General features: G+C 42.6%; 1 protein-coding gene across 4 annotated transcripts in view; it reads right to left on the bottom strand.

Moving 5' to 3' along the window:
- UBR1 (ubiquitin protein ligase E3 component n-recognin 1) overlaps positions 1 to 12,040 on the bottom strand; it is a 77,806-nt gene extending 65,766 nt beyond the window's left edge. For 2 of the 4 annotated variants that reach the window (XM_082317915.1, XM_082317918.1), the window contains exon 1: positions 11,880 to 12,040. In XM_082317915.1, coding sequence (XP_082174041.1) covers positions 11,880 to 11,963 — 84 coding nt within the window. In that variant the 5' untranslated portion in view covers positions 11,964 to 12,040. Of the gene's footprint in view, positions 1 to 2,285; positions 2,353 to 11,879 lie in introns of those variants that run through there. The other 2 variants (XM_082317916.1, XM_082317917.1) reach the window with 2 other exon arrangements.
- Positions 12,041 to 14,230: the final 2,190 nt, after the last annotated feature.

Here is a 14,230-nt window from a genome sequence, read left to right as displayed (position 1 = left end):
TTCCTTTCAGTAACCACCACAGTAACCTCTGTTACCTTGAAGAACCTTGAAGTCTTCTACTAAAACACTCTGAGGCAATAGCTGGCAAGTGCTATGCTACTGTCGGGCAACCCATGCACTAATTAATTTTCAACTACATGCTTGCCAACAGGCTAGCCAATACACAAATCTTCATGTCTGTTCAGCTGCAGACAAATGGAAAGAGCAGCAGCAGGTTTCCCTCTCTTAGCTGGGAAATAAGTTTGGGATTCATTCCTTATCCTGCTGATAGTCACAAAACGTGCAGCAACTCAATGGTTTTTGAAATTGTTACTCTTCAGTAAAATATTGTTGAAACTGGTCATCAGGGTTCAATAGTTACTGAGGGAGAAAGAAGCCCAACTGATTATATGAGTTTCATGTCCTTGGGAAACCAAACTAAAATGCAATTTCATTTTTATATGACAATTAATAAAAGTACTTGTGTTTTAACTTGAGGTTCTTAGTTTTCTTGATTTAAGTCCCTAATTTTACTTGCAACTACTCTAGTTCTCTGAACAGTTCTGTCTAATTGTTCTATTTCTGTCCTTCAAGTCTGAATATTCTTTCTTTCACATCATTCCCGTTATTTAGAAATACCTTTAATTTTTCCCCATTGCAAATCAGGTAACAAGTTTACCCATCAAGGCTCCTAAAGACAACCTCCTTTCATACACAACCTTGATTTATGCCCAAAAATTTATTTTTGCAAGGGGGGGGGGAATGGAACTTCACGAATAGCTCTAAAGGGAGTTTCCTCCAGGCCAGCAAGTAAAGAGTGAGCAAAGCGACCACCAAAGGGTTCGGATTGAGAGAAGGCTCAAAAAAGTAGACTATTCAAGTTTTTTAAAGGATGAAAATGCACATCATCTTATGTGAAAGGCAAAAAAAAAAATCTTGATTTCTGACTTAAAATGAAACCTACATCAACCAAATCAATAGATTGCCCCCCAAAATTGACAGAGACAAGGGATTAAATAATAGATCTATAAGGCTACACCTCCCTGGTTTACTACCTAGATTAGAACAGTTCTCTGAAAAAAGAAATTAATCTAGAACACATGCAGTCCAAATTGCTGCAATCCCAGTACTCAAAGCCAGATCTGCAAACATCATGTAAAATTGCATGTTTTCTGAAAAACTGTATGTCTACCTAATACAGACAAGTACAAAAAAACTGCCAACATACAAAATCCAAACAGAAGAAATAGAAATGAGATGCCATGTTGAAACAGCCTAGACTAACAATAACATTCATTACCCAAAACTAATCTGTTAAAGGAGATTTGTTCCATGTTGTAGTCACTCTGAACACTTGCTTTATGGCTTTAATAAGACACACTACACTTCTCATATGCTTAGTTTTAACTTGAGGCTTCTACTGATATTTTGGCCATCAATCTTCCTTAGCATTACCCTTAGGTAGTCAATTACTTCATTTATCATGGTGATCCATGAATTCAAAGTTATGGAAGAAAATGCATGGCAAACACTGATGGAAAAGAGAAGCCATGGATAATGTGGTCAAGTGGGGGTCATAGCCTCATTTTATAAGTACAGGTTGACCAGTCTAGTCAGGCTTCTTGAATCGCAAAGCATTCAACACATCTTTAAATATCTGAAGCTGAAGATGCATCCATGAAATGAGAGGGACCACTTATTTAAATTCCAATTCTAACAAAAATTCTAGATCAAGAACATATTTATTACTTGAGCAGTAAGGACCACTGTGATCACCCTATCGGTCATAAAAACTTTAGCATGCACATATATTTAATACATATGCATTCTGTATACGCATACATACATGCGCACAAATAGATAGGTCCGTATTTATTTTCACATATTCACAGTGCTAAGGAACAAAACGAAAAGGAAACAAATTAGCTGACTGCCCTTTTATTTAAGTTGTTCAGAATTTTCAACTACCTAGCAAGAATTTTTTTAATAAAAATTATGCTTACCTGGGGCATAAAGATACCAAATTGTAAAAAGCAACTGAAAATTAAATCCAAATTTATCAAATACTTGCATAACAACACTTAAAGAAAAATATCACACTTAGCTGGGGGTTCTCAGAAAGATATCAAATTGTAAAAGGTAACTGAAAAACTGAATTCCTTGGTCACATATGTCTATTTTTTATATGTTTGATTTAAGATGAGTGGAAGAAAATTATTCCTATCATAATTAAACTCCATAATTCAATGTTCCTCCTTAAGCATGTTTCCTCCTGCAACTTGTTTTTACCTTTTGTTTTAACTTACCTATACTGCACTATGGCTTTAGCAAGTTCCCCTCCCAATTTGGCTACTGTATTTGTTCAAATGGGGGGGTTTGGCTACCGTATTTGTTCAAATGCGACTCCTTGGCATGCTGTCTTTCCAAAGCACAAGAGAATCCCAGCCTGTAGCTCTTCTGTCTTAATAAGTTGTGTTCTCAAGAGATGGTGTAAGTTTAGCTTCTGCGCTGTTGGAACAGAGCACATCATAGCTTCACACAGAGCTGAGCTTTCCTGAAAATCTGCCAGAAGTATAGAATGGGTTCTCACACAATCTAACTCACAAGCATTTCAAGCATTCCTGTGCAAAGCTTTTAAGTCTATTTAAATGTTGTCCAGAGAAAGGAGCACAGGAAGTAGGGAAGGAGAGGGAAGAAGGGAAGAGAGAGAACTCTCTCAAGCAGGCTGGCTGCCTTCTGGTAAACACACTAAATTATATCCTCAACTTATACATAACCCAGGAAATACCCATTACATTCACAAGAGAAACAAGAATATTCTTTTTCTTATTTCTAAAAGCTGCACCAGGCTAAACTTCAAACCTATCCCATACCCTCTGTGTCTCCTAGGAGAAATAATTTATTCCTTGTGTCAAAATCTGTTTAGTGTACTATATTCAACTGTATAAAATTATACACAAAACCATAAAAAATACGGAAGCTGCCAAATAAAGCACACTCCTAAGTTAAGATTGACTGTCCAATGCTAGCTTGGTCCCCTTGTGCACACATACTGAAATCCAGATTCGAATACTTTGATCAACGCTTTGAATAGTCCCACCTTCCTTCTGCTCACTCACTCCTTTACCTGAGCACATACCTGTCAAGTGCTCAGTTGCTACAAAAACCATATAAATTAATAAACAGTTAGTTTTTCTTTATTGACCATATACTGACCAGTGAAGAGGAAATAAAAATACTGTATCATCATCAATTAAGTTCTAACCATCCTATGCACAGGATGAGCTGGGAGTCTAGAAGAGCCTAAGACCTGTGCAAGACAGCTGCAAGCAGGGATGGGGCTTGCACTGCAGCTTTCTGCCCAGCACTGGCACAGGCTGCCCTGAGGGGCTGTGCAGTTGCCACTCCTGGACATGTTCAAAAGCCAGCTGGACATGTTCCTGGGCAACCTGTTCAAGGTGACCCTGCTTGAGCAGGGAGTTCGGACAGGATGACCTCCAGAGGTCCCTTCCAACCTCAACCATTCTGTGATTCAAATGCCTTCACCAGGAGAAATCTTATTTCTTTCTGAATCTCTATTAATCTTCCAATTTCTGCTACAAGGAAGCCCTACAGAAAAGTTATTTTCCAAATTTGACTCAAGAATAAATTTGAAACAGTGTACTGAAAGAGGCAGAGGTCATGAGATAATGCAATTAAGGTAAAAACATTATCATGTAACTAAAATACCACTATCAGTCGGCTCTCCGCAGCCCTGCAGCACTCACACCCTCCTCACCGGGGCCCACAGTCTGTAACTACCAGAGGAAAACCCAGAGGAAGCAGGCCTGAATACACTCCACTCCAGTTGACACTGTTCCACTGCCCACTGTTTTTGGGCTGCAAAGGGAAAATTACGGAATCTAGAAAAAAAAATCATCTCCATGTACATTTGGAGTAAATTAAGGCTTCACCTCAAATTTGAATTATGAAATTCCTCAGCTTTTAAATATCTGTATTAGAAACCTTAGTAAAGTTCTTTTGATGGGCTTTTTGGTCATTTTCTCATTTTTATTAAAAGTTAGCTGAAGAAACAGCCACGCCATCACATGGACCATACGGACATATGCATGGCCCAGAAATAAAGCCACCACAAACAGTGACCAGTATGAGCTAAGGGAGTAATCATGGCAGCAGCACACCACCACCTTTCCTGCAGAGAGAGCAACATCCACACCATGCTGGTGGGCATTCCCAGGTACTGAAAACAGCAGGCAAAGGTGACACTCGGGAACCTGACACTAGTGAAGAGCATGCATCAAAGACGCGTTGTCTCCCATCTCTTCTTTTATACCTCTAACCTTCTCCAGCCCCATCTCTTTTCCTCCTTTAATCACGCTCTCCTGTCACATTCTCCTTTTTTAAGATGACAAGAATTCTCAAACTGCACGAAAAAGGGAGACAAAGGGAACCAGGAGGAGTTGCAAAGCTATGTTTCTCAAGCATAAGCAGTTTTGTCAAAAGAGCAGAGACAGCAACCATTTTGTCCAAGACATTTGATTTGTTCTGTATAACAAAAGCAGTAATCTGTAGCCTTTAATGGCTCTTCAGAAGAATATGACTACAGAAGCGGTACCTCAGAATACCACTTGAGAAAGAATCGTTAGGAGATAATCTCTTATCTTCCATGGAAACAAGTCCTCCTCTGTGGGATCAGACTACTAATATTTCTTCCCATGTGTAAGCATACACAGCAGAGATCTTCCCAAAAGTCAACTCCAACCAAACACGCAGGTTTCTCCTACACCTAAAAGGACAGTTTGTAGGCTTTTCCCAAACCCTTTAAAATAAGGATCACGTCAGAAAAGGTCAGAGGATGAAGAAATACATTTGCCTACAAATATTGCTATAAAAAGAGAAAAATATCTGTCATTGATATATCCAATATAACCATATCCAATTTTGTCATTCACAAATGCATTCATTTGTAAATACTGAAAATAATATTAGGAATGAGAGCTAAGTAAGTATATAAGGAAAAAGAGAAAAAAGTTAACAAACTCTCAATTCACTTTTCACCCCTAGATCAAGCATCACATGAGATTTCTCACCACTATGACAGAATTTCTTTCTCATTGCAACAGGTTTATTACATATATTAATTCAGTAGCCATTACTTCCATGACAATTTTTTATTTACATTCTAAGCACAGTTCTGTTTGAATTCTAAAGTCTTTTCAAACTAACAATTTGCATTAGGCAATACTACAAAAAGCAGCTCTACTTTAACTGCACTGATTGACACACTGATCTTTTAGTGCAAAAGTGACTGCATAAATTTCAAGACTATATTTTTAGGTATAAACATTAATGTAATCAGTGAAAAGAAGGTATATTTATAAATGTTAAATAACAAATTATGAAGGAATAGACACTGCCAGCAGCACAAACTAAAACCTGTACTTGGTCCAATATTCTGGTTTAAAAGAGCAGTAAAAAAGCTTAGTTTGTGCATGACATAAATCTGTCAAGCATGAGATGGCCTGTCAAAACAGCTGGTAGAAGCAGGATTTTAAAAGTAAATATATAAAATGCTGGGGACATACTGATTTCAAGCAGGTGCCATTCAACATAAATACCAAATGCAAAAGGCTGCTTTACTTTAATGCACAGAACAGTTGTTACTAGTTAAACAGAGATTAGCAGGACAACAGATCCCAGAAAACTTTTGTTCTGATATTGTCTATCCAACTGAGCAACCATAAAAGACATTTCAAAAGGATAAACATGCAGAAGTTCTTTGATAAGTATGCAGAATACTTAAAATTTCTTTAGAAAGCAAACTTCAAAAGATTCTTGAACTAACATTTTCATATAAGGTCCTGCTTTTAAATTTTTAGTTCAGTTTTTCCTTCTGTTTATTTTGGTTTAAAATCATCAGGTTTTTAATGATCTGAAAATAAGATCCAACTGCAGTACAGAACACCTAGACACTATTTTTAGTAAAAATAACAAGGAGACAAGGCAATCTATTTCAACCTCAAAAATATATATTCCCCAAAGAAAAGGTTTCAAAAATAAGCACTAGAAATTAATTAGCATATTTGTTCTTCCCTGCCTTAATTCAAACTGAATTTTTTTAGGAGCATAAATTCTACTAGCTCATGAAGGGCACAGTTCAGGGAGTTAAAATGGAAGCTTACTCTAGTTTTTTGTCACATAAGCACTGTGTTCATGACGTGTTTCACATTCTCTGACAAAGCATAGCCGATGTTTTAGTAGAGAATCTAAGCTTAAAAAATGACTGTTCAGAACTCAGTTATGAAATACTTGTCTTCTAACACGCCAGTCACATGGCTCCTTTATATAACATAGCTGGGAACCAGCCAGGTGCCAAACTTTGGTCTGCTCTGGATATCAGTAATTACACTGAAAGAAGCAAGTTTGGTTTCAAAAGTTATCTTCTATTGGCACAACATGGGTAACATTCAAGACTGTCTAACATTGTCCTAACAAAACACCAACTCTGAACTGAAGACATAAAAGAACTGTTTGATCTCTATATTCATTTAAACTTTGGCCCCTAAGCCAAAGTAGGGTGCCAATTAATGTTAAAAGATGCTTTAATGATGCAGGTGTTTGCCCACTGGGAATAAGACTCATAACAACAGCACAGACTACTAAAGCTTTGTCTGTGGTAGAATCTACCTTGATTCTGGTAGTCCCCAATGACTACCAGTTTAACTGAACCAGAGCAAACCCGTGACAACCAGAGAAGCAAGAGTAACCACCAGCACCATTGGTTACTGTTTCAGCTGCTGGACAGCTGAAACTAATGTCATCTTCAGGGTAAAAGCGGCACAGACCCAGGCTGTTCAACCCCTTTGAAACTGCAGGTCAGGTGTCAGCTTTAAATCATACCCATCTCCAAAATCACAAGAGTGCAGCTTCCGTTCACCGGAGTAAGCGCTCGAATGCACACGGGTGCCCAAGGAGACATCTGAAGTGAAATCATGGCCTGCAGTTCTCTCTCTGCCACGCTGTAGGTATCTCTATCCTACTGCCTACCAACTGGACACTCTAACTTAAGTATGCTACAAAATTAGCAGGATACTACTAAGTACGTTCAACAGGCAAAACAAAGTAGCCAGAAATTCTAGAAGTAATTCCCAGGTCTTTGAGGCATGCAATCTAAACAACCTTTCATGTTCCAAATTTTGTGGTCAAACCTACATTAGGTAGATAGCAACGTACACTTAACACATCAACACTAGGGGAAACAGAAATTCAGCATCACATATTAAAGCAAAACAATGTGCAAAATATATATGTTGAGAAAAAAAGTTACTCTCCCTAGAAAAACAGCGAAACTATCATCTTTGCACAGTTATTTGTAGTATTCTATGAGACTTTAATATCAAGCTTTTTCTTTAAGTTCTGACTATTCATTTGACAGATCCTTTTTATTTTGTTTCTAGAGAAACAAAGGTAAGACTTTGATTCTTTCCTTGTTTGATCCTTAACATCCACACCATGGTCTCTTACCCTTGAAGGAACAGAATATCGATCAAATTTTTTAGCACCAGACTGCACTTCAAAAATGGCAACTATAGTGGATATTTATAAAGAGGTAATTAATTAATTTGGTATAGTTATGTTGGGGGGGGGGGGGGAACCACACAAAAAAACCCAAAATAACTCGCTAGGTTTTTGTATTAATTCCTGTGTACTCAAACTTGTCTCACAACCACCCAATTTTCCAATTATCATTAATTTTAAGATCCATTGTGTATGTAGTCTAATTCTGCAGTGAATAAATGTGTAATAAAAATCAGGTGAATCTATCTATGTTTAGCACTCACTCAGCATCTCCCAAATGCTCTCCCTTATACACCAAAATCAACCTGTTTACCCCTAGCTCCTCTACTGTTGTGGGATCTAGAAGCCACTTAAACAGTTGCATGCTATCAGGAACACCCACTTGGAGCTACGTTCTCCTGGAGCCACGTACCTCTCACAGCGCTCTAACAGTATCACTGCAGAATTACAGCAACCATAATTTGTGCACTTTATGTGGATTTGGGGAAAGATGACAGATACCTTCACAATCGCAGTTCACTCCTGCACTAACAAAAGCCATAAAAATTACCAATAAGTACGAGTAAGCATGAAAGCAGACAAGGAAGGAAAAACCACAGCATTGTTCAGTGCCATAACAAAATGAAAGCACCAACAGAGTACTAAATATATAAGGATGCAAGCAGGACCTTGTCAATGCTCCAGTTACCTGTTGCAACTTCATGGACTCTACTTCTTGGACACTGATACAAGTGTACAGTATACACTGTTCCGTTAATACACTGCACCGTTGTAAAAACAGTAGCTTTGACTATATGCAATTCACGGCTTATTCACACAACAGGATATGCTGGTTTACCTAAAGAGGAAATTTAAACTGATTTAGCTTTACATAAACTGATGCAAAATTGTATGGACATGTCATCTGGTCCAAGCAGATTAATTCAGCTTAGGAGAGGTTAGATTTAAAACCTGAAGAAGTCACTACAACTCCAAAATAAGATGCCCGACTGAGATGTCATTAATCTCAAGAAATAACCTGCATATAAATATCCCCTCCATATTACTACTTGATCACAACACAGCTACAGAAGCAAGGCTCCTCATATGCATTTTTTCAACTATATAATAGCATTGAATGACATAAAACAAGATCTGAAATACTTAGAATGCACAAGTGCCTGTATCATGTTTTGCTTCCTGAGATTAAAATTCAAAATCAAGTCACTTTCCTGTATTTAAAGGAAATATCCTAATAATAAAGCTTTTCTCTTCTTGTACACCACTACCTCACTCACATCTATACTTTTGTATAGGAGTATTGACTGATGACAAAAGATGGGACTTCTGAAAAAAATCCCTTTTCTTCACAAATATCACTGAAAAGGTACACATACATCAAAATTTGAAGATTTAGTATAAATTAAAATCTTTGAAATATTTTAATACCTAAACCAGGCTCGTACATTCCAGATAGCAGCCACCTATCTGGTGGCTAGCAGCAGGCAGGAGTCAAACTGGAATTTGTTTAGAATACAGATGGACAAACAACCAAAGGGCTGGACCCAGCCTGCAAAGCAGGCTTTTATTAGGCCATCAGCAATGCCTGCTAGCCAACTACTAGACACGTGAATTCCAGCCCATCAGTCAGCCAAGCAAATTGTGGATGCTATTGGGAAAGAAAAGAAAATAAACTTAAGTTTGGTAGACAGCGGTTACTACTAGGTCAGTGCCAGCCCAGCCCAAATTCAGCCCTCTCTTTCAGGGCAGGGCAGCTCAGCTCAGGAAGCAATACAGCCACTACAGAGAAGCAGAGGGCAGAGACAGGACTTGACTTCAACTAATGCAGTGAAACGCCAACTCAGGTATTTCCAACTACAGTCATCCAACCCGAAGAGTTGGAGTTAAGTGCACTGGAGAAACCACCGAGTAGGGCTGGGTGCAGAAGAGTTTATTACCTGAGTCATCACCATCCACTCCAGAATCAGGCTGGCTCCTGAAGAATCACTCAGGTAACCCTGCATCATGCACCCAGCACTCTGGGAAGGTTTACTAGTCATGCAGCCAGATGTGGTGCTGCACTGCAACCAGTGCCACCAAAGCCAGAGGTGAAAAAGGAGAGCAAGAGTCAGTCTGACTGGGCTGACATTGAGACAGATTTGACAAGTTCAGCAAGGCTGAAGCTCACTCCATTCAGCCAGTTGTTTCTGCTCCACCCTCCCTCAATTTCCCAATTCTAGCATCACAGTGAAAGGACGTTCAGACCAGCTGTGCAGAGGGAAAACACAAGTCAGTCAGGATACATTAGTTCCACCTAACTGGTACCATCTTTAGTACAGCAGTAAATTGAGTGTACCGCTTCCAGATTACAACTGTCTCTGGCATCAGTATAGCCAGGTTTGCAATCTAACTTCATGAACGCAGTCAGACCCAACCTACGTCTGTATCCCTAGCTCCCTTAATATAATACCCTCATCCCATACTCCCTTCAAAATTCCTGCAGTTTGCTTGGATACATGGCAGACAAGACAGCCTGGGTGGCCATCCACCTCTCTTAGAATAATAGTAATCCTGGCACAGAGACTCTCAATGGGCTGAAACCACACAAAAATTAAGACAACTTAGTGGACCAGCATCAACTTTTAGCAGCTGAGGATCTCTTCAACATCTTTCCCCATGTTTTCCACAATACCAGTATTATCAGTTTTACACGTTGCCTGGGCTAACTCCGCCTCTTATGTCCCTGAATAACGAAAGGCTGATTGCATTGCTTTGCTGCTGATTGCAACTATCACCCTCAGTACTTCTCTGACTGTATACATGGCCCTCAAGCTTAAGAACTTGCCTGATTCAGATTGCATTTTTTGACGCTATAATGCGACCAAATTACATTTTTACCTGTTTAAAATCAAAGTGTTTCCAATACAGAAAAAAAAAATCCACACATAGGCCTGTTATGGCCACAGAAATATACTTCACTTTAAAAATGGCTCTGTAGTCACAGACTGCACCCTTATGATTTGCAGATACCCTTACAATTCTGAGAGGAAAGGTACAATGAATAATGGTTGTTGGCTTAGCACTGCCACCTGCAAGAGAAGAAGTTCCATGAATAAACATCTCCCTATTTATATCTTCCTCATTTTATTAATGGTGTGTAGCATCATGTAAAAAGTAGCTATTCTACAAGCTTGCCAGTGCCCCACTTTTAAACATCCACAGTCAAGAGTTTCAAAACCATATTATGTATTCAGCTTGCTACAGGAAAATGTAGCATAAAATGTAAGGTTTCTGATACACGTTCAGACTCCCTTTCTTAAATCGACAGCCTTCGGGTTTTAAACTCCTCTAGCAAAAGTGTTTGCAACACACTAATCACTTCACAAGGTTGTGAAGGAAAGCACAGAAGGCCCGTACCTACCACCACTACACAGACTCAACACCAGGTTGCGTTCAGTAAGGCAATATTAAATCCACAGGCGATTAAAGTAATGCACAGGAAAGAAAAAGAGGATAATGCTGTTCAGCAAATAAATGTCTCCATCTACACTACAGATGTACATCTAAACTTCACTATTTGTTGCTTCGTTCACACTCTGCAGAACAATAATCTCTTACTCAGCCTTTTTCGTTCCACAGTAAAGTCACCTTTAATTAAGAAAGGTAAAGTCAGCGAAAGGATAAAAGACGCATGTATACGCTACAACGTTTTAAGGACGCAGGATAGTCTTTGAAGCTTTCTAAAGTTTGATCTCGTTTAATTACACAGAGGTCACATGAAGACAGGGGACAGGGGGTGGGAGATGCTGCGGGGAGCTGGCGACAAACCGCTCCCTTCTGGGCCGCCTGGCAGAGCCTCTCCGGGCCCAGGGCAGGCTCTTCGGGGCAGAGGCGGCCTCCGCCGGGGCCGCAGCCAGCCCAGGCCGGGGGGCCGGGGCCGCGCCGGGCAGCGGCTGGGTGGGCGCCCCCGCCCCGCCGGCGGCGCAGGGGGGCAGCGGGCCGCCCGCTCTCCTCCCCGCTCGCCCCGTGCTCCGGCCCCACAGCCCGCGGCCGTTGCGCGGTCGCGCCTCGGCAGGTGCCGCCGCCACCCGCCGGCGACAGCGGGCGCACAATGGCGCGTCCCGCCCCTCCGCGGCGCCGCACGGCAGCCCCGCCACGGAGGACGCAGCCCCCGCGGCGCCGCCCCTCGGGCGGGGGGCGCCGGCTCCCTCCGCGGCCGGCAGCGGGGCGCCCCGCGGCCGAAAAAGCTCGACCGAGCGGCGGGGTCGCAGCACGGTCAGGACACAGTCTGCCCCCGAACGGGGACAGGGGAACCGCGCCGCCGCGCCGGGCTGCAGCCTCACCATGGCTCGCTCCTGGGGCTGCGCGGGGACCCGGCCGCCCGCTGCTCCCGCCGCTCCACGCCCTCTGTCGGCTCCGTCCGCCATTTTGAGAGCGAGGGACGCGGCCGGCGACGCCGCCACCGCCCGGAAGGAGCCGCCGCCGTCACCCGGCCGCTGCGTCGCGCCGCGCCCGCAGCCCGCCCCCCGCCGCGGCCCCGGCTGCACCGCGCAGGCGCCGCCCGCCCCGCGCGCATGCCCCGTGCTGCCGGGTCGTTTCGGGCCGAGGGGCGCCGGGCCGAGCTCGGCGGTGCTGCCCCGACGCCCTGTCCTGGGGGCGGCGGAGGCTGATGGCTGGGGGCCGGAGGCGGCGGGCAGCTGAAGGCCGGCAGGCGCGGCGAGGCGAAGCGAGCGCGATCGCCGTGGCCCGGCCAGGCCAGGCCCGCTGAGGAGGCGCCGGGGAGGCCCGGACCCGTCCGGCAGCGCCTCTGCCTCCCCACGGGAGGCCGAAGCAAAGCGCTTCCCCAGGATCTGTCGGGGCGGTCGGCAAGCGAAGCTTGTGTTGATCCCGCCCGCAGAGTTACAGGGACGAAGGTCCTCTGCGGGCTCTTAAACAGCACAGTGTGGGTGTTCACTGAGGGCCCTGCGTTAATAGCAAAACAGTAACTTAAGTAATTTTCATATACACTGTAGCACATTGATACTGCTTCAGCAGACGTGGCCTATGTCTCCCATTTGGCCTAAGAGAAGGCAAAATTTTATGAACTTTGTGCACGTGTAGGAGGCAGCAGTAGCTTTAAAGACATGCCTGTCTCCAAGGTCAAAATCTTTCCTTCGCACCTCCTTGCCACAGTATATTATAACTGTACTGCGTACTCAGTGTTTGCTACTCTGGCAGAAGATGAGGGCATTTAGGAACTTGGCTGGTAGGTGACAGACCTGGCCTAAGTGCTGCTGGAAGTTTTCCAGATTGTTTCCAGTCTGGTTGCACAATTCCCTGTGTGTGTACCTTTATAGGGCTGGGGCAACAGGCAAATAGCCATAGCTTTGGACCTTGCAGGCATACATAGTAACCCCCTATCGAATGTCTGCTATCTCTGTTTTGAAGAAGACCGCCTCCTTCCATTGCAGGTTTACTGTTTCAAGCCTCCAAGCAACTTTTCCATGTTCTTCAGTTATCAGTATGGATGGGATAAAGTTTGCAGGTGACCTTTTCAGGTATATTCAATGGATTTTTCTCACTGTACCGGGCCACAGGAACTCTCGAAGTTCTTCTCTTAAGTCTTCAGAACATCTGGCTGTAGCTCTTCTGTAGTAGCCACCACTCATCTTCATTTTAAGAAGTCACTGCAGACTTATTTACCTTATTGAAATGTCACTTAAAATTACTGTGTAGATATTGTCACTGAGACAGGTTTAGGCATGAGACGTAAAAAAAGACAAAATGAATTTTGCCACTGAGCCACATAACGATCAATTCAAAGCTTCATCTAGTTTTGCCTGTGCATGTTGCAAATCTCTACTCAATCCTTTTCGATAGCATGGCCGACCACTTGCCAGCAGTGTTGTTTGCACAACAGCCAAGTTTAGACTGTGATTACTGGAGTCCGCCTCGTGTTTTAGCATCAACAGTAGCAATTGTATAATCCAGCCTCCGATGCAGTCGAGCAAGAGAAGCAAGGCTGTGATTCCAAGACAGCAACAAATGCGCTCAAGCAGCAGGAGGGCTGCCTGCAGTCCCTTCTGCTGTGAGACGAGCGTCTTGCGTGGCCGCGTCTTTTAGCTGAACTATCAGTATGGTTTTACTTTACTGCGGGACTTTTAGAAGAAGTTATGCTAATGTAAACCAGCTGCTTTAGCTGAACAAGAATATAGACTTATTAAACAAAATAATACAAAAAAGAAAGGTTTGGAACGCACATATGCTGGGAGACAGCAAAACAAGTGGCAGCAAACCTCTGAAAAAACAAGCTGGCAGCACTACCCAGGCAGACATGGCACAAAACACCAAAATCTCCATGGATACTAAAGTAATAGAGGAAATAAGAAGAACGAAACAGGAATTCAGATAAATTTTAATAGAGACAAAATGCTGAAGCTTGGCAGTCCTGCTAGTGCTTAAATAAAATGGTAGAGCTCCAGGAAGAAATTGAGCAAACCCTAGTTTTCAAGATTACTCCCCAAGATTACCAGGATTACTGATTGCTAACTGTTGATTTAAAAGCAGTTATTTGGGGCGTTCTTTGTGGGCAAGTAGGAAGCAGAGAAGCAAGATGGAAGGCAGCTGAAAAAAATGAAGCAAACACACCTTAAGTCCCACAAAAGAGCAGGTAAATTATCAAGAACATGTGAAAAAAGGGTGTAATAAAGTGTAA

Source organism: Platalea leucorodia (assembly GCF_965183815.1).
Source record: "Platalea leucorodia genome assembly, chromosome: 7".
NCBI classification, from domain to species: domain Eukaryota; kingdom Metazoa; phylum Chordata; class Aves; order Pelecaniformes; family Threskiornithidae; genus Platalea; species Platalea leucorodia.
The sequence above is the reverse complement of the archived record's forward strand: the minus strand, read 5'-3'. Positions and strand labels throughout refer to the sequence as shown.